Source organism: Ptychodera flava, chromosome 14 (assembly GCF_041260155.1).
Source record: "Ptychodera flava strain L36383 chromosome 14, AS_Pfla_20210202, whole genome shotgun sequence".
In the NCBI taxonomy this organism is placed as follows: domain Eukaryota; kingdom Metazoa; phylum Hemichordata; class Enteropneusta; family Ptychoderidae; genus Ptychodera; species Ptychodera flava.
Window position 1 is genome coordinate 38,089,829 of NC_091941.1, and position 19,921 is coordinate 38,109,749.

Here is a 19,921-nt window from a genome sequence, read left to right on the forward strand (position 1 = left end):
TCACTGGCAGGAAAACAATCAGTGCATTGTAATTTAGAATGTCTGTGGACATAAACTTTAAGCATATACATACAATGTTAGGGAAGGCAAGAAAAACTCAGATCTTCTCACATTGCCAGCGCTAACAGACAATACCTTGTTTGGCTTCTTCACTTTTACAGCCCTCATAGTTCAGACCAATAGCAGCATCAATACCATTGGGACAACATCCATACAATGTCACTTTACAGTTGACAACAACATTACTGCCTGGACAACCAGCTTTATCTGGTCCCAAAGCTGGGGTCTTTTCATCACTGCAGCAACCAAACTTTGATGATTTGCATGGGCTTTGATCATCCTTACAGCCTTCATATTTTGGCCCACTAGCTGGTGTTTCACCATCTTCACAACAACCATATCTGCTCTCAGCACAATCCCTGCATAACCAAAATACTTTCAATAACTGCAATACATTCAAATGTAAATACTCATTTATATGCATGTGAGAAAGCAGTATTTGAAAGCTCCATTGTACCAGTGGCTATTTGAATTCTCTTTTTTTGCCAAATTTCCTTTGTCTAAATCATTAAAAAAATTAAACATTGAAGTAAAACTTGAAAAAAAATACTATCATAAGCATGAAAACAAAAAATTTCTTCTTCAATGCAGGACAAAACCAACAGTGATGTATAGGCTATGACCTTGAACCTGGACAGAAGAAGTTTGACAGACAAAAATAACAATTATACAGAAGTGGTTCAACATAGAGAAGTTTGCTGAGAGTGAAATTCAATGTATTAGCTTCCTCTGCACATTTGTGAGCAGGAGCTAATAAAATCATGAAGTATTGCCCTCTCTGTGCTCTTACTGTCACTGTAACAATTTATATTATACATATTCAACTGTGTTACAATGAGTTTCTTACACTCACCTTTTCAAATATATCTACATATCAAGCCAATAGAGAGGTTCGGCTACACGTTTTACGTGAACGTGAACGTGTAGAATCCACGTTGGCGTTGGCGTACACGTTCGCGTGCAAAAGTCTGTTTGGCTACGCATTACGCCAACCGTTCTTGTGGCACGCGCAAGAAATGATTCGGCCCGGCTTGGGTCCGCGTAGTCTGTTACAGGGATAGCTCAATGGTTTGCCCATATGCCGCAAATCGACGAAGAAATTGCACATAAAAATAACGAAAATACATGAATATCTTTGAGGATGTCACTATCATATATCCAACTAACAACTGCATGAATGATTCACAGTTTTTACCATGTTTTAATACCTAAAGATGAGAATAAATTTACACGTTTACAAATTACGTGAAAACAGCTGTCTCCACGTAAATACGCGACGCCGGCTCCGTGTACGTGAAGAACGTACGCACAAGTCGATGACATCATCGCTGAAATTCGTGACGTTACGCGTTCACGTTCGCGTGAAACGTGTAGCCGAACCTCTCTATTATCAACCACAGTACCCACCTACAACAAACTAATACTACTAGCTTAGCTGCTAAAAGTGCAGAATATACCTACTAGTATTAAAATCTACATTCCATGAAAATTCATAATGAGGAAATTCTCTTTCAAAGTTATTTTCAGGACTTTGATATTATGTAGCATTGCAATATTATCTGCAATGTACACATGAAGGATACTGGAAAGATAACATATTTCTGCTGAAAATTTTTCACCTGTAAGTAATAGGAGGACATCCTTCCTTGAATGGTCCAGAAGCGGCTGTTACATCATCAGCACAGCAACCAAACTCTGTGTTCTGGCAATTAATCTCCAGGGCCTCTTCTGATAAAAACACACGTTCTGGAGCGACTGTAGAGTTCAACGGAAAACACATGCCGATAAGATTCAAATCACAATGTAAATGAGATTATCATTATTTTAAACAGTACAATGTAATGATATTGAGTCTACTAGCTTTTCTTTAAGTTGACATTTTGCAAAAACAACTTCCTTCAGACAGGGTCAATTTGAGAATCTTTGCCAAATTGACTTCAGAAGACAGAGATGTGGAGTAATTAATTCCAGTTGGAATGATCCAGAAGCTTTCAAAACCATAGAGTGAACCAGCCTGATGATGCTTTCAGCGGAAAAAAACAGAATCTATAACACTGTGCTCCAATTTGATTGGCAAGTTTGCTAGACATATACATCACATAAAGCTATCATACAAGAAGTTTCAGAGATGTGGATACATGTATTTATGCCACAAATTATTCAGTACAGAAAATTTCTTTTTTCAAAATTTCACAAGCATTCAGTCCACTTAGAACTGTAGGAAAAAGTGGCTGAGGAAATCTATTGGTTAAAAATATCTGTAGATAGCACTGTTTCATAAAACAAGTAAGTATTCCCAGAGCACAAACTAAACAAGTCATCGTTGATGACACAGTCCCCACTTGTTAATGGGTACTTTGATTACATGTCCTCAGAGAGGATAGAGTCCTCTTCATTAATTAGGTCTGTGATAAAAATACTTTGATACAGATGACGCTCAATGGCCAAGAATGAGTTCCATGGTGATGAAAACAAAAAACCAATGTAGGCCACCATCCTAAAGTTCAGAAAATGAGTCAACTAGGAATTAATCAACAGGATGTGCAAAACATTTGTGCACACAATTCTAACACTTGACAGATTATCACTGGTACCATATTTCATAAAGTTTGATGCAGTATTTACAACACTATGAGATCAACATCTGTATCAAGTTTCATCACATTTGACGTTGTATTAATTTATGGCTATATCACCCTAATTAGGAAAGTTCATTACTTATGCAATTACAAATTAATTAAAATGACACTGATAAATGTCTTTTTCAATGTTAAAGCAATGTGAGCTTAACATCAGTTATCTCTTATCATCTGTATAAAGTTTCATGAATTGATGCAGTACATATTTCTTGACATATCAGCCTACTAACAAAACTTCAATAATTGACATGTTACTGCTACATGACGTGAAACAAATTGACGAGCATATGTATGAAATACTCGTAGGTCAATGTCCTTGTACCAACTTTGAATGATACTGGTGGAAATATGTCTGATTATGGCTCTGTACATTTGAAAATTGTAACAAAATCACCGCCATGCAGCAATATTTGATCTTACTGTTTCAAAACTCAACACGTATATGTATGACGTAAGTCGATGTACATGTACCAACTTTGAATAAGATCAGTTGAGACTTGCCAGAGTTATGGCTCTCGACATGAAACAACCATAACAAAATTGCTACCATGTGACCATATTGGACCATCTCGTGAAACCAATCGACATACATAAATAAGTCAATGTCCTTGTACCAACTTTGAATAAATTCGCTTGATACATGTCTGAGTTATGGTTCCAGACATGAAAAAATCGGAAAAAATGGCAACAAAACAAATCAATGTGCATATGTATGACATAGGTCACTGTCCTTGTACAATGATTAAAATTGGTGAATAAAATAAGTTGAGACATGCCCAAGTTTTGGCTAAGGACACGAAAAAATTGTAACAAAATGGCTGCCATGCAGCCATATTGGATCATATCATGAAACAAATTGACATACATATGTATGACATAGGTTAATGTCCTTGTACCAACTTTGAATAAAATCGTTGAGATATGCCTGAGAGTATTATGGCTCTGTACATGAAAAAGTCGTAACAAAATGGCCGCAAGGCAGCCATATTGGATCGTATCACATAACAAATTGACATGCATATGTATGACATTAGTCAATTTCCTTGTACCAACTTTGAATAAAATCGGTCGAAACATATCTGAGTTATGGCTCTGTACATGAAAACATCGTAATAAAATGGCTGCCTAGCGGCCATATTGGATCGTATCACATAACAAATTGACGTATATATGTATAACAAATTGACGTGCATATCTATGACATTGGTCAATGTCCTTGTACCAACGTTGAATAAAATCGGCTGAAACATGTCTGAGTTATGGCTCTGTACATGAAAACATCGTAATAAAATGGCCGCCTGGCGGCCATATTGGATCGTATCACAAAACAAATTGACGTGCATATCTATGACATTGGTCAATGTCCTTGTACCAAGTTTGAATAAAATCGGTTGAAACATGTCTGAGTTATGGCTCTGTACATGAAAAAATCGTAATACAATGGCCGCCTGGCGGCCATATTGGATCGTATCACAAAACAAATTGACATGCATATCTATGACATTAGTCAATGTCCTTGTACCAACTTTGAATAAAATCGGTTGAAACATGTCTGAGTTATGGCTCTATACATGAAAAAATCGTAACAAAATGGCCGCCTGGCGGCCATATTGGATCGTATCACATAACAAATTGACGTGCATATCTATGACATTAGTCAATGTCCTTGTACCAACTTTGAATAAAATCGGTTGAAACATGTCTGAGTTATGGCTCTATACATGAAAAAATCGTAATAAAATGGCCGCCTGGCGGCCATATTGGATCGTATCACAAAACAAATTGACGTGCATATCTATGACATTGGTCAATGTCCTTGTACCAAGTTTGAATAAAATCGGTTGAAACACGTCTGAGTTATGGCTCTGTACATGAAAAAATCGTAATAAAATGGCCGCCTGGCGGCCATATTGGATCGTATCACAAAACAAATAGACGTGCATCTGTATACCATATGTAGTAATCCTTGTACCAAGTTTGAATGAAATCGCTTCTTGCATCTCTGAGATATCTGCGTGAACGGACGGACGCACGCACACACACACGCACGCACGGACGCACGCACGCACGCACGCACGCACGGACATGACCAAACCTATAAGTCCCCCCGGACGGTGTCCGTGGGGACTAACAATTAAAGTTTTAAAATTTCAGTCAACTTGTTTCAGAGAATAAATAATTTTCCTCTCTCCTGTCCCTAAAAAAATTGTTGAAGCTGCCTCTGGGTATTATGGGAAAAATCTAGACTTAACAATTATTTTCCAAACCTTCATCACAACGTTGATCGTTGCAGACTTCTCTCCCTGATGGTTTACCGCTGAAATCACATTGGCTCTCAGATACAACTGTGCCCTCAGAGAAACACATTACCTCTCTGCTTCGTTGTCCACCATCGCATGACTGAGTGCACTGTAATGTAATCATCAACAATTGCAGTCACTTTTCACAATCAGAATTAGCCCCAAAATTGTGGCAATCTATATTTTGCTCATCGCGCATTCTATCTGATCATCGTTTTCAATCACTGGACTGATGAAACTAATTTTTCCACTATTCAACTTCTTTCACTTATTATTTTATGGAACTAATCAACAATGATTTTTATTTGGAATAATTTTGGGATGATTGTACTCAACATCAACATCATAGAGTTTGTTTCATTTAGTAGTAGGTGAGTACATCACTTGTAAAATGTTTTTAAGGAAATTTTTATTACTATTTGTAACATTGAGAAGAGTTTTTCCATTAATTAAAAAACAAAAATTGAGTCATACTGAAAACAAAACTTTACTTGCATATCATTGATCTGTTTTTAAAGCAAATTTCAAAAGATAAGATTCTGATTACAAAGAATTAGATAACACTTGCTGACAATTGAAAAGAAATACCTTTGTCCATGGACCAGTGAACCATGAGGCACTGCATGGATCATTCTGGCAAGTTTTACTGGCCGGCAGTTTAGCCTCGGCATTGCATTCATCATTAGCCAGGGTTTGTAATTCCGATCCAATCATGGATGCACATACAACAGTACGAGTTTGAACTCCTTCACCACAGTCACTAGAACACTGAATAATCAACAAGATCAAATATCAAAGACATTGTTAAAAAACTTATGATAAAAACAAGTGATTTAAACTCAAATTCTTCTACAGTAACAACCATTGGGATTGTGAGAAAGACACATCAAATACAGGTCACTTCTTTTCAACACATCTTTGAAGGTGTTCACTTTTCAGGTAAGCACCCATCTTTTATCTTGACATTTTACTGAAGTCATCCACATCACAACCTTTGATGTATTCCTTATGTCAGTTTCAAAATCATGAAAACATTTTTACTGGCAAACTAAATACATATTGTCTTTATCATTAAATCTGCCACGAGTAAAAACACCATCCACAAAAATATCACTGAAATGTCTTCATAAGAGAGTTCTTGACAAGCAATATTATTAATTGCACTCAAGCCTCTACAGAAAATAAACTTGAAAGACAGACATGAAGGACTTGTAAAGTTTCAGAAAAGAGAAAAACAAGTTATAATGAAATAGCAGTACTGACTACATGAAACTCTGTTCTTCCTGTGGTAAGTCTTCATACGTTACATCAAAATTTTTCAAAGTGACATTTTTTATCAGCAAATATTTCTACAGATTGCACTGACCTCACTCCATTCAGATGCATGCCATTGTGGTGGGCAAGCTCTGGTGGATATGCATTCATCAATCACTTTGGGTTTTCTCTTGGCACTACACAGCTCGTCTGGGTAAACTATTCCTCTCTGACTTGAACAGTGAACTTGACGAGATATCATACCACGGCCACAGTCTTGTGAGCACTGTGCAAAGTAATAGATCGTATTCATGGTCATTTATGGTGGTAAATAAGAAACATCATTCTTAGAGCAGTAGTATTGCAAAGATTCTGGAAATGGACTGACCAGCATTAGAAGTATTTGTAATCATGTTAATATTTCTGTAACTCTGGTCTGCTGCCCTTACCTCACTCCAATTAGAGTACATCCATTCTACACCTTCACATGGTCCAAGATTGCAATCTTTTTCAGAGATGGGTTTTTCATCAGCGTCACAGTTGTCATCATTTACGATACGATCAGCATTGCATGTGACTCGTCTGGTCTGTGTGCCTGGACCACATTGAGCTGAGCACTAGAGATAAAAGCATATATTTCAAAGAGATAACAAATTAATGATTGTATGAAAGACTGTCATTATATGAACAATTTTGACCATTTTTCTTTAAATGGATTATTTCTCTGCACAGAGCTTAATACATCAGCTACATCACAAATTTCTACTGAACATAAAAGTGATTTCTAAAATACCATACTGTAATTGCAAGTTATGTATGCAGAGTACTGTAAAAAATACCGTCAAGGACAGTGTGCTCATATTTGGTTTGAATTGGTCCATCAAGAAATATTTAAACTAGAAAAACAAGAATGACAAAAGTAAATAAGATCTGAACAGGGCACTAGTACATTCCACTTCCACACTTTGTCAGGAATTGAATCCTGCTTTTATGTAAAATCTGCATTATACTCTGTTATCTCTGAATTTATCCTATGACCTTATATGAAATTTCTGTTCACTTACAGAGACATGAGCAATAACACAATGTACTGCTGGTAGATCTGTGGTTATATGGGCGTTACTTTTGGAGCAGAACAGGAAACGAGCTATGTGAGAGGTCAGAAATCGATAGTCTGCGCCCCCAATCTGCGCTAGCGCATTCCAATCTGCGCTATTGATCTGCGCTCCCATTCTGCGCTATCAATCTGCGCTCCCATTCTGCGCTATCAATCTGCGCTCCCATTCTGCGCTCTCGAACTCTCAGGGTACAGATCATGTAGTGATTAGAATTCAAAGAATATCCAAGGTAAAAGGGACAACATATTACATTATTGTTTTGAAAACTTGTATTTTTGTCCATTACTTTTTCCCGAACGACTTTGCTCAAACTGTCTATAGTTAACTTAGTGGTAGATGGTTTGTTGCGTTATAGTGTCCCCAAATAAAAGTGCATTGGTCAATGCAAGTGTTTTCACTGGATAACTTCTTTTTCTCACTAAATCTGCTTTACCTCATTCAAAAAAGATCGGGCTGAACAGTTCCGAGTTTGCCGAATCGGCACAACATCTTGCTGAGACACGCGAAATCCGAATTTGACTGTCGTGTCTGTTTTCAAAAATATCTTCGCACGGACGTACGCATGAACTGTGTTCAGAAAGGTAGAACACTGCGGGACTAAACTGTGGTCACAGCTGAAAAGCTAGAATTGTCATTGTGGAACAAAAAGTAAATTAAATGTCATCGTTGACGTGTCATCATGTTGAAAATCTAGTTCCAAAAATGACAATAAGTCACCAAAGTATCGGGAAAGTCAACTGCACAACCTAACCGATCGGGTATTTCCCCATGAAGGAGCGACTTTGCACAATTTTTAAATATTGGTTATTTACTGTCCACTATCGAAGTTTGACGTCCCATATATTTCTGTTATAGATAGATATATATTTCTGTTATAGATAACAGACTTGGAATATATGTTGAGTCCCATGTCAATACTAGACGTCACCACAACGAGGTACCTTGTATGTGGGCACGCTGGGTCCGCGTAATCGTTCATTATCCGATTTTTATCGGCGATGTTGGGACTCTCATACCGAGACTACACTTGTCAAATCGCTGGTAATTTTATCCGATAAATATCAGAGATTTCACCCATGAATAGATCTGGCTCAACCCGGCGTTGTCAGTCTAACTCTAACTTTGATACACATTTGTCATATGCTTTACCTGGGTGATACGAGACTTGTCAAAACGCAGGTTAGTATATCCAATGTAGGTGCTACCGAAGATTTCACCACCTCATTGATCTGGTTCAGCCCGACGTCGTCAGTCTGATTTTATTTACAATACTAGACAATACTAAAGACTTGTCAAATCACGGGTAAATATCCGATATATTGGAGATTTTCCCTCTCCTCATATCTGACTTAACAATCCTAATTTCCTGAAAATATCCGATATCACATAAAAGTGCAATGTCGCTGTATCCTAGTGTCTACTGTCTATACCGATGAGCATGACGTCGTGCCTTGTACGATATGATTCCAGGTTTCGATGGATTAAAGCATATACTGCTGCATATGCGGCTTTGTTTGACCAGGAAACATGACGAGATACAACAGTTCTAAATTACCATGAGGAATACCTCTTCTGTTTTTAGCTCCACGGTATTACGAATCATCGTCTTTCCATAGTTTGTGGAAGGACAGTGTCAAAAGTTATGTCAGAGGGACCGTGATACAAAGCCTAAAAGTTCTTAGAAACTCATGTCGATGCGATGTGCAATGATGACCAGATGCTTTTACAGACCCAGCAAGCTAAAGAACTAAATTCGGGACTATCTCTATCAGTTTTAGGTTACTGATCTTCAGAGCAACAAGCGTTCGTAGCCAAATAAAGAACGTCAAAAATGTTGGGATAGACGTTAGTCGACGTAGTCTTCTCGTGAACGTCCTTGAACCAGAACCGCGACCTTTATTTTTTGATTGCGTTGTGAAAGGATTCATATACGTATCGAAATATACATATTCAAGTGACTGAACTAGTTTCGTGGTTGGTACAATTTAGCTAATCGAGGTTTTGGGGGTCAAAGATAAGCATTACGTAAATGATTCCATTTTGTGGAGATGGTGAAACATCGCCTGCTGTACGTTCTGTTCTGAATAGAACCGCCGGTTTCCATGGTGACCATGCAACGTCTGGGCTGTTGCCCGATTTTCCCATCGGGTTTCTAAAACATGTAGTAACTGACTCTCCTGCTCCATTGCTAGTATTGTTGAAAAAGGGGATCAGATGTATGAATCTCTCTTTTATAAAATCCTTGACAAAGACTATACCAGCTGTTTTCTTGTATGTACGTTTCACTTCGCAAAAGGGCTCAATTTGAAAATTAAAAGCTAAACACCAAGGGTGTAAAACATTTTACTGGGCACTCTACCAGCGGTAGCGAAGACAAATTACACGACGTCCTAGTATGATTGACTCGTTACGTCGTGCGCACTGTTGACAGTACAGTGGTCATGACTTTCTCTACCGCGAGCTCCACATATTGTCCATTTATATGTAATATTTCACACAGGAACCTGTCTGAAGGGGCTTCGCTACACTACAGCGAGATTTTTCCAATCATAACTTAGTCAAAGGAGGTCTTTTTAAACCTCCATGTTTCGATCAAGTTTGCCTTCAAGTTGCTCTCTATTTTCGAATTGAACGTGCCCTGTCGCACAACCGTTTTCCTTGCTATAAAGTTGTAGCTAATATTGGTAAAAAGACGTCGAGTGCAACCGCCCAAAACGCAGAGTCATGTTTTGGCTAAAGTTGGATATTTCGTCTTCACATCTGTGGAAAAGTTTGCAGTAATCTCGAACGAATCTATTTAGTTTTCACCACTCAAATTAAATATTTTATTGGTTTAGCTACTGTAATAGTGATAGTTGGGTTGAAAATGAGCTGATAGAGATGCTCAGCTTGTTAAATTATTGAGAAATTACAGGGACATGGTCGTGAGGGATTGTGACCAGAGAAAGATTTACGGACTGACCATTGTTTACAAGAGCGGAACTTCAATCGCAACTTTTGTGCTTGTTCGTTCAATCGTTCCGTATTAACATGGTTTCAACAATCGAAAGAGAAGGAGTACATACATTTATGAGAGAGCGTGTGTCTATGGAATTATAGTACGTAATTTAGTATCTTTGCAGACGTGACACCACCTTGCCTTGATTATATCAGGACAGGTTGATGCGGTGACAAGGGAGTACATTGTCGTTTCTGACCTCCTCGCATGATATAAACATAAAGCTAGAACGAATGTCATAATTTGTTGATCAATGCCATCTACGATCATACATGAAAACAAGGAAGCAGCATTGAAAGTGCTACAAAAGTTATGCAGTTTTAGTCGTGGGTCGTCCTTGTGGACAATTGAAAAAACTATTTACAGTTCGAACCAACCACTGAAGTTGAAATGACTGGTAGAAATCAGAGCGTTCCAAGTTCACAGGCATTCACTTCTTGCATGATAGGACTACATGTAAATCGCCTTCCTGTTATCAAGTGCAAATCTTGAAAAATCGAAAACATCTCGAGAAAATATATCATTGTTTTTACTTGTCTTCTGCGATGTGTTATGGCATCAACTTACCTAATCGTCACCGTCATAGTATCAGTTTCTTCGACATCACTCTCTCAGATCAGTGATGTCATCTTTATTTGAGAAATTCATTAAATCCTCAATCGGAGTCAAACTCACAACATTAGCACTCAGTCAGAGAAACAATATTTATAGTGACAGGCCAGGCATTGTATTGCGTTATGTGAAACAGAAAGACATGATTTACATTTCCCTTTACGATTTTCGCGATTTTGTGCACAATTACTGTGAATTACTTTGGCAAGTTTACTCCCAACCTACCTTCCTGATCAGTACATAGCCAGATAGCCATTGTGTCACGTCATCTACAGGTCACCGGCCGCACACCGTGTATTCAGCTAGCTTGACGTCAATTTACGCAGACTTGTCAATCATCATCACGGACATTGCGAACAGGTTAACGTCAGAATTGTCGGGCTCAAACGTTTCTCTGAACATGAACAGAAATGCTCAATATCGACAGAGAAATCGTAAAAAAAAGGTTTAAATAGTGACGGTACCCCAAACCAAAAGTTTCTATCCACTTGCGCTTCCGTAGGCCATCCTACAAACTTCTTCAATCAATGTCGCAAGGTTGCTGCAGTGGCTGGTAGCAAGCCCTGCCACTCCCTTTTACTATATTGATCATTTCTCAACCTTTTTATATGAGAAAGAAAATTCATCGAATGTCCTCTTTATAGCCCTAAGGATCCATGAGACTATAATTGTATGTCGCGCTTGATTCGGAATTGCATTCGATCTTACAACCAGTCTTCCTGACAGTCGGTATGGTGTACAAGTGTCGGTTAGGTGTAGAAAAATACAAATCTATTGCAACACTAAACCATGCCATGTCTTATTATCTAGCGGGCAGCTATATCGCGGCAGTGCCACAAATGCCACCGTAATGACTAAAATCAAAACATTCATGGATCGAGAGCACAGAATGGGAGCGCAGATTGATAGCGCAGAATATGGGAGCGCAGATCAATAGCGCAGATTGAAATGCGCTAGCGCAGATTGGGGGCGCAGACTGTCGATTTCTGATCCCCCACATACCTGAGGAAACTGTCTTTCACAAACTATACAAAAATAATCCTAACTATCAGTACATGAAAAGCTAATGAAATGAACTGTTGACATTCTTTGATTATATAACCAACCGTGAAGTGAAGTGGGAAAGGCAGACTTACCCTTGACCATGGCCCAGCTTGCCACTTGGCACACTCTACATTCTGATTACAACGTCTTTGGTAGTCTGGCTTGCCACCTTGTCTAGCTATACAGAATGCATCATCAACAGTTGTAACTGTTGTACCTTCCTGTAACCTTTCACAGTACACCAAACGTACTTGAGTACCGTGTGGTCCACAGGGTTGGGAACAAACACTCCACTCACCAACAAACCACCTGTTGATTCATGCAGAGTTTAGAGAGTCAGATCACATAACAAACACTGATGTCAATGGTGTCATCATAAGATCTGATGCTTCAGTATATGAATACACTACATGCAAACTGTATGAGCATAACTTTCACATGCTGCTTGATACCAGCATTGCAATCAAACGTTAGAAGTTGACAGCTCATGTGGTGCGGGAAATAAAAGATCTCAACCACTTTATAGGGGCTCTGTTTATGACCCCATTAGAAAAAATTAAATTCTGCAATAGTTTTCCAAATAACAGTGCATCATGTGACCATAGTATTTTTGTTGGCGTTCTTTTCATATTTCAAAACCAAGAGTACATTGGGCTTCACTATAGTTTTGATTTTGAAATAGGCGTGTAGATGATACATTGGGAATGAGAGGATGACTGTCAATGCCAAAGGTCATTGCCATATTTGTGAATACGGAGTATTTAACTTCAATTCCGTATACTAACAGTACATCGAAACGACAGCAGAGTATCTGAAATGTAGAAAGAAACCCATACAATGATTGTCACTTCCTGTTATTGTTGACAGTGTAGAAAAGCTGACTAGAGGTGTCTTGTACTTACTTTGCAGGACATGCCTGTGTATTACATGACCTGTTGGAAGATGGTTTGGTTTCAATATCACACAGATAATCTGCTACCACTGTGAAATCATTGTTCCTGGCACAAGATACACTTCTGATTTGGTAACCTGCAAGGTGATAGGCGATTTACAAACAGGTTATTCCATAACAATTATATAACAGCATCGGGAAGTCAGAAGACAACTTCTTGAGTTTAGATCACTATTATCATATGTATGGGAAAATATCGGATCCGCACATTACCAGTAATATCGCAAAGGCAAATACCGGTATATTGGAGTCCCTTTTCACTAATTTAAATTAATATTTATAGTATTACCGTAATAATGTTCAATAAGTTAAAAAATATATTTTATATACTGTACTAAAACCCCATTTATACAAATTTACAAATTAGAGATATATTGATGCACAATGCTACTCTATTCATGTAAGATGATAATACTAATCAAAAATTGGATGTCATATCACTAACTATACTTATGAAACGTTGACTTCTGATGAATCATAGCTAAAATGATTTATTTTGGTTCACAAAAATCATTACTATTACAGATATCGGTACAAGAACTAATTACAGAATCTGGACTCAACAGAAGTGACGAAAAATCATGAACTAGTTTAAAATTTCTTGGGTGAACTATGCTTACCTCCAGCGCACTCTTTGCTACATTCTCCAAATGAACCAAATATCCAGGAGTAGGAATCTGACTGTACATTGCTCACTCCTTGAGGAATTGAAAACTCATACTGGATGCCAAGGTTCTGCTCTTGTACCAGTAACTAACAAAATAAACAAGGTATTAAAATGTAAATGGACCTTTATAAACTTACACATTTGATGAATGGAGTTTTAATAGCTACGCAACTGGACTCTGATCATACTTAGACAGACATATGGCGCAGTACCCTCAGCAAAAATTGTTCTCTGCCATTCTTGCTAGCTACTGATCAAGTGGATGCCATCTGTAGGTCTGATTTTTAATAAGATTGGTGTAATGGTAGTATTTGTGTCAGTAATTGGAGCTTGCTTTCATTACTGGAGACATTCCTGTGACATGTCAGGATTGCATTGGCAATTTTAGGTGAAATACGATCCAATCAGTATTGATGGGCTGTTCTGCAAACTGACATAGTGTATTCTATCACCACAAATGAGTTCATACCTGTCATATTTTTTATCAGAAAAGATATATACATTATATTTTACACTTACTTGACATTCATCTGAACTTGTGTTCATAAAATAAAGACATGAAAGTTTTGATCAAAAGTTTCCAACTCAGAAACAAGGAAAAAGTGGTGGAAGCACTATTGAAAGACTGAAATGCATTAAACACCGTTGGACAAGAATAGCACAATGATGTAAGCTTCCTCAGCTTAATCAACAAATGCACTCAATGAACCAAGGATAACCTGTATGATCTGACCTGCCTGTAGTTGTGTAGGTTGTGTTCATGCACGGTGATAGACTAAAGAGGGCGCAGTTTATGGATGACATCGCCTGGTTACAAAATTATTACCAGACATATAAAAGCAACAATACTACTTTATATGCCCCTAACCTAATGTGAACTCAACTTAATCCATCAAACAACCTTGGGTGATTTTAAATTGAATGGGACAGGGGAAGGAAACCTGACAATTCACTGCTTCCTCTGTTAAGAGCTTTCCGGTCACTGCCCTGTCAGCAACTTGTTTACCATCAGTTGAAGGTCTTATAAAGTCAGGTGAGTCAAACTATTTGCATAATGTTGGCTAGCCTAGATGCTACTGGAGATTTCCTAAAGTGTATGAATTATTATTGATACCAGAAATGAATTTCTGTTCAACAGTAAATCACAGATGTGAGCAGTCAGCATAAAATCTTTTCTGGGCTTTGTTGTTTCTCAATACTGAGCATCTTTTTTAAGCTTTCTCTCATCTACAACCACTGTCTTGATAACCACTATTTTCAATTCTTACATTTCCAGTCATATTCTGAAATAGCACTTTATGTCAACAAGACTGGTGTTATCTTGCAAAATAAAGATAAAACATAAGTAAAAATCAAAATAACATGTCTACTCTGAACAGTAAACCCTACCTTTCTGTGTTATTGATTTGTAAATTGGTTCCATGCGGTGTGTAAAATGCTATATTTTCTGTCATAAAACCTTCAAACTCTAGACAGACAGATTTTACTGCAGAGAGTGCTGTCATCTACCCAAATAAAGATTGTATGCATCAGTTGCATTTCACCAATTACAAGTAACTATGCTAGGGGCATGCCTGGTTCTATCCAACAATGGCAAATTGCTAGGCCATTAAATTCAATGTGGCTGAGTCGTCATACTTACAACAACATAGAGAGGTTCTGTGGTTGGTCCTAGGGCTCTAACGACCTCAGGAGCAGGGAAAGCCTGTGGTTTGCGTTCATAATGAATCATTGTTCCAGCAGCATGAAAACTCTTGGGATGGTCAACTCGCCATTCTCCATTCAAATAGTAAAAGCCAGTCGCATTTCTCAGAGCTGAAGTTGAAAAACCAAATAACTGTTTTCAGATGCAAATTTATTTTAATAAATAACAAATCTAAGTTCTGCACTGTAACACAAGGTGACTTTGATAAAGTCAACTTAATATACACAAAACAAATATTATAATATCTTTATTACATTTTGAAGAGAGTGTTTGAATTTGTTTTTAATTAATTTTTCAAGGGGATAATGTGACTAACGTTATTCATTTGAGCAACATATCTACAGTCCTAATTTGACTTCATTTTATCATTCACTCCAAGCTGACTGATCTATGCCATGTGATACATGCTGGTGTAATCTTCTCAAATGGTTTTAAACTGCAAGAATTTCTGTGGTAATTTTCATCTTGTCAGGCATGATTCCAAATTTCAGAATGACTTCAATAACACTCTGAATGACAATCTGAATGAAGCTGAATAGCCAAGATCATTTGAATCACCTAAAAGTACATACTTGCATGAATGCACAAATCATCCACTTAAAACTTCTATTTTTAGAAGAATAAAACATTTCACAAGGTATTGTACTAATTCAAGACAACCAACTTTTGCAGAATTTTTTAGAGAGCTTGACAAGTGGTGACACTAATCACATCAAATAGGACTTCACAGACACCGATGTACATTATTGTCAACAAAGCACTAATTTCATTGTAATGTCCACAAGCTTACTAATGTTCTAAAATTACTGGTCCTTACAAAAAACACGCTTAAATTCTGAAGCATGATAATGGAAGCAAGGACATGTTATGTCAAGCATACCCAGTCATTGAACAAGTAGAAAAAGACAAATTTAAGGCTTGTAATGAATTTCAAAGTGTTTGAAATTGAACAATGGATTGCTATGTGTCAGTCCAGCTAAGCAGAGCTAAATCCAAACAAAAGAAATTCTTTCACACTTTTACTTGAAAGGTCTAAACTTTAAAAGGTCTTAAGAGGTTTAAATTTCAGCAGATGTAAACAACACCTTTATTGCAGACAGAGTCACCTGCAAAAAATCTGTTTGGTATAGAGCCATTGTATGTAAATTGCCTTTAATTTGCTAGAAACATGCTGCTGGGAGATTCAGTCCTATAGAGACAATGGTAATCTCATTACTGCAGCGCAGGAAAATGACAATCAAGACATCCAGGTATATAACCTTGAAAAGTTGTCAGCCAAATACCTGTACATGTCTTGTACACTGTATAGTACAAACTGCTCTCAGCAAACACAATATCTGCAATTATTTCCACCTGCTGATTAGACAAGTAACTGTAACATTTTACCTGCCCTGTGGTCTGTTGGTCATTTCTTACTGTCATTACTGTCTAAAAACTGCTTGTTCAGAAGAAATACAATTGACAACACTGATCAAACTTGAAAACAACGCAAGCACACAGAACTATTGTGATTCTGGATTTGAGTCTTACCCAGGTAGTTATCAGACGCCTGAGCCTCTTCAATGTAAATATTGGTTGCCCCAGCAGGGATCACTACCACATCATTATAGCCTGAAAACAAGCACATGATGATGAATTCATTTCATAAGCATGTAACAAATGTGACAGGATGAAAAGGCCAGCACCTATCACTTTTTCACATATCAATGGCAATGCCATTTAGGTTGTTTTAATTCCAATATTATTCATTATTAATTTGATTAACATTTATCACATGCCTTTTGTTCCAGTTTAAACAGAAAGTTCTTCACTTTAAAAAAATTTTACCCTTGCTTCTTCCCCTGGCATCTGCAGTAAATCATGTAAACACAGACTGTTTAAGACACTGTTTGGTGAACGATACATTATTGTAGGCAATATCTATGTCTAAATGAACAAAGTCACAGGGTTTACACATACCGACATCCAGACCCTGCAAGTCAAACATATCTTGTATGGTGTTACAACGACTTCCATCACCACCGCACTCTCTACACTTATCCTCCTTGGCATCTGAACCCAACATGTAATCACAGCCAACAGACTGGAGTAAAGAAACAACAACCATTAATCAGCATAGATTCACTAATATTCAGGCATGTTCTATCTGAGAGGGTTAATTTTTTTTTTTTTGAGCTTTATAAAAATAAGATAATGCAATGGAATTTGGATGTGCTACATTTATGCTATACCGTATAGATTGACAGGAGGACAAAGGGTATCTCAGTGTACATTATTTTATAAATATTCTGAAACTGCCAGTAATTAAGTAGACAACCTTTTGCGAGCAAAGAAACAAAGTAATCCATGAATAACAACATGTAACAAACACTTGTAAAAGTAACAAAGAAGATAACGTGTTCAATTACTAAGAGACACTACAGAGCAGAGAAATATGTAGGATTGAATCAACTGTGACATTTTGAAAGAGAGATACATGTAGATACCTGACAGATACCATCCACACAGACATCTGGTGCATCTTCACTGCATCGAGTACCATCAATGACTTTCAGTGCATGGCGATAGTAGAAATGTTCTCCCTTGGGCATACAGTTCAACTCACATTTGTTTGGAGCTGAAAAAACACAAAAATTCCTCAATTAGATTATCATTACTGTCAAATACGGTCAAATCCTCAATTAGATTATCATTACTATCAAATACAGTCAAATCCTCAATTAGATTGTCATTACTGTCAAATCCGTACATTAAGTCTTTTAAAGTGATATTGTTCACACATCCCATCATTGCTACCGTTGTTGTGCTCAAGAATGTCATCATTATTGGATGTGCACATACAGTGTCTCACTAATGATAAAATGTCATTCTTATTTTTTTATCAATTTATTCGGAAAACAATGTTGTTTTCATACTAGTAATAATGTTTGAAGCTCATTTCACAGGGTTCATACACTTCAAGTAAATCAAAATTCCAGGACTTTCCAGGAGTTTTTTTGCCATTTTCCAGGAGTATTTGTGGTTGAAAAATGCCATTTTCCAGGAGTGTTTGCACAATAAAGCTTGCAATTTTAATAAGAATCATATACTAATTGTTTCTAATGTTTTCCTTGTCCACAAAACTTCAGCCCATAAGACATCATTTTGCTGACAAATGCAGTCAATGACGAGTTGACAGGTTTTGACGGTGATGACATCTTGAATAACATCGCTGACGATTGAGACAGTAAGTGAGGCTACCCACAATTCTCCATGATCTGTACACACGTAGATCACTCACTGAACTGAAGCAAATTTCTTCTGTACACAGAACAATATTTAAAAATTCTGGCAACATAGTTCTGATCATCATAATTTTCTGATTTCTCACTTTGAATAATGAGATGATAAACCCCATTTCCTCGGAGGAGATAGCAATTTTGTAATTTTGTCGACATAGATTTTTGACAGCCATACACAATATTTTCAAGGAAACTGAGAGAATAAGTTGCATCTGTGTTGGCAAAAGAAAGAGTATTGATTTTTTTAATGTTCGTAACAAAGGAAATTTGCATGTCTGACAGGTGGTATGATGAGACCATCTTAGTTGCTGATAACTTTATCTTGACAAGTGTGCAATTTTTAACACCTCCAAACATCGACTTCTCATTCAATTTACTCTTGAATTTTAAACATAATCAATAATTTAGGAACACAATGTCAACAAATAATCCTGAATTTAAATTGTAAGTAAAAATTGTTAAGAAAGTGATAAAATTGAAAAAGCCTTGAGTAAAAAATGTCTGAGTGAACAAATCAGGGGAATTGTGGGTAGCCTCACTTACTGTGCAGTTGCGAGTGTGGTGTCAGGAAAGATAAACTCAGGGAAGGCTTAGAATTAGTCGACGACTTTACATTTGATGAAGATCGGGCAAAGAAATCATTAATTTTTTATTTACTTGCTCCTGTTTTTCTCCTACCAGAGCTCGATGTTTTGCTCCTGTAGCTATAGCATGGCTTTTCATAGCTCCGCGTATGATGCTATGTGTTCCCTGCATTATATTATAAAGCGTCCCACTACAGCCCTGCTGAGGTCCATAGACACGCGGTCCCACTTTGGACCGCACACAAAAAACTTCTTTTCTAACTACTTTCGGCCGAAATCAACTCGATTCCAATCTATGCCTACCCGAATCACTCAACCGCTCACAGACTGCAAAAAAGAACTGTTCGCATGACGTCAAAAAACCATAAGTTTGCTGGTAATGCACGGTGAAGGGCACAAAGGCCGGCAATATCTCGCATGAATGTGCCGAATGGCAAGCCACGGGAACACGGAGCATCATACGTAGTGCTAGGCTTTCCGATACATCGAAAGTCTTTTCACAAAGTTTGCATCTTGCCGCGAATTTATCTTGCGCCCGCTCAAGCCATCCTACGTACTCGGGCTGTTTCAACCAATGATCGCTGAATAAACACTTTGCAGGAGGCATTGCTGTGACTGGTGACCCGAACAAGCTTTAAATTTCAACACGGTCCCTCCACAACCTACTCATGCATACTTCGATGTCACTGTACGTGCGTGCAAAACCA

The 19,921-nt window shown here is 37.6% G+C and overlaps 1 protein-coding gene across 2 annotated transcripts in view; it reads right to left on the reverse strand.

Annotated features, from left to right (window-relative positions):
• LOC139150385 (papilin-like) overlaps positions 1 to 19,921 on the reverse strand; it is a 70,302-nt gene that overhangs the window by 40,289 nt on the left and 10,092 nt on the right. For both annotated transcript variants that reach the window (XM_070722725.1, XM_070722724.1), the window contains exons 5-17: positions 17,836 to 17,966; positions 17,309 to 17,432; positions 16,880 to 16,960; positions 15,287 to 15,459; positions 13,598 to 13,730; positions 12,928 to 13,054; positions 12,118 to 12,334; positions 6,703 to 6,870; positions 6,366 to 6,539; positions 5,588 to 5,767; positions 4,967 to 5,108; positions 1,680 to 1,815; positions 136 to 419 (exon numbers count right to left, since the gene is read on the reverse strand). In XM_070722725.1, coding sequence (XP_070578826.1) covers positions 136 to 419; positions 1,680 to 1,815; positions 4,967 to 5,108; positions 5,588 to 5,767; positions 6,366 to 6,539; positions 6,703 to 6,870; positions 12,118 to 12,334; positions 12,928 to 13,054; positions 13,598 to 13,730; positions 15,287 to 15,459; positions 16,880 to 16,960; positions 17,309 to 17,432; positions 17,836 to 17,966 — 2,070 coding nt within the window. The remainder of the gene's footprint in view (positions 1 to 135; positions 420 to 1,679; positions 1,816 to 4,966; positions 5,109 to 5,587; positions 5,768 to 6,365; positions 6,540 to 6,702; positions 6,871 to 12,117; positions 12,335 to 12,927; positions 13,055 to 13,597; positions 13,731 to 15,286; positions 15,460 to 16,879; positions 16,961 to 17,308; positions 17,433 to 17,835; positions 17,967 to 19,921) is intronic.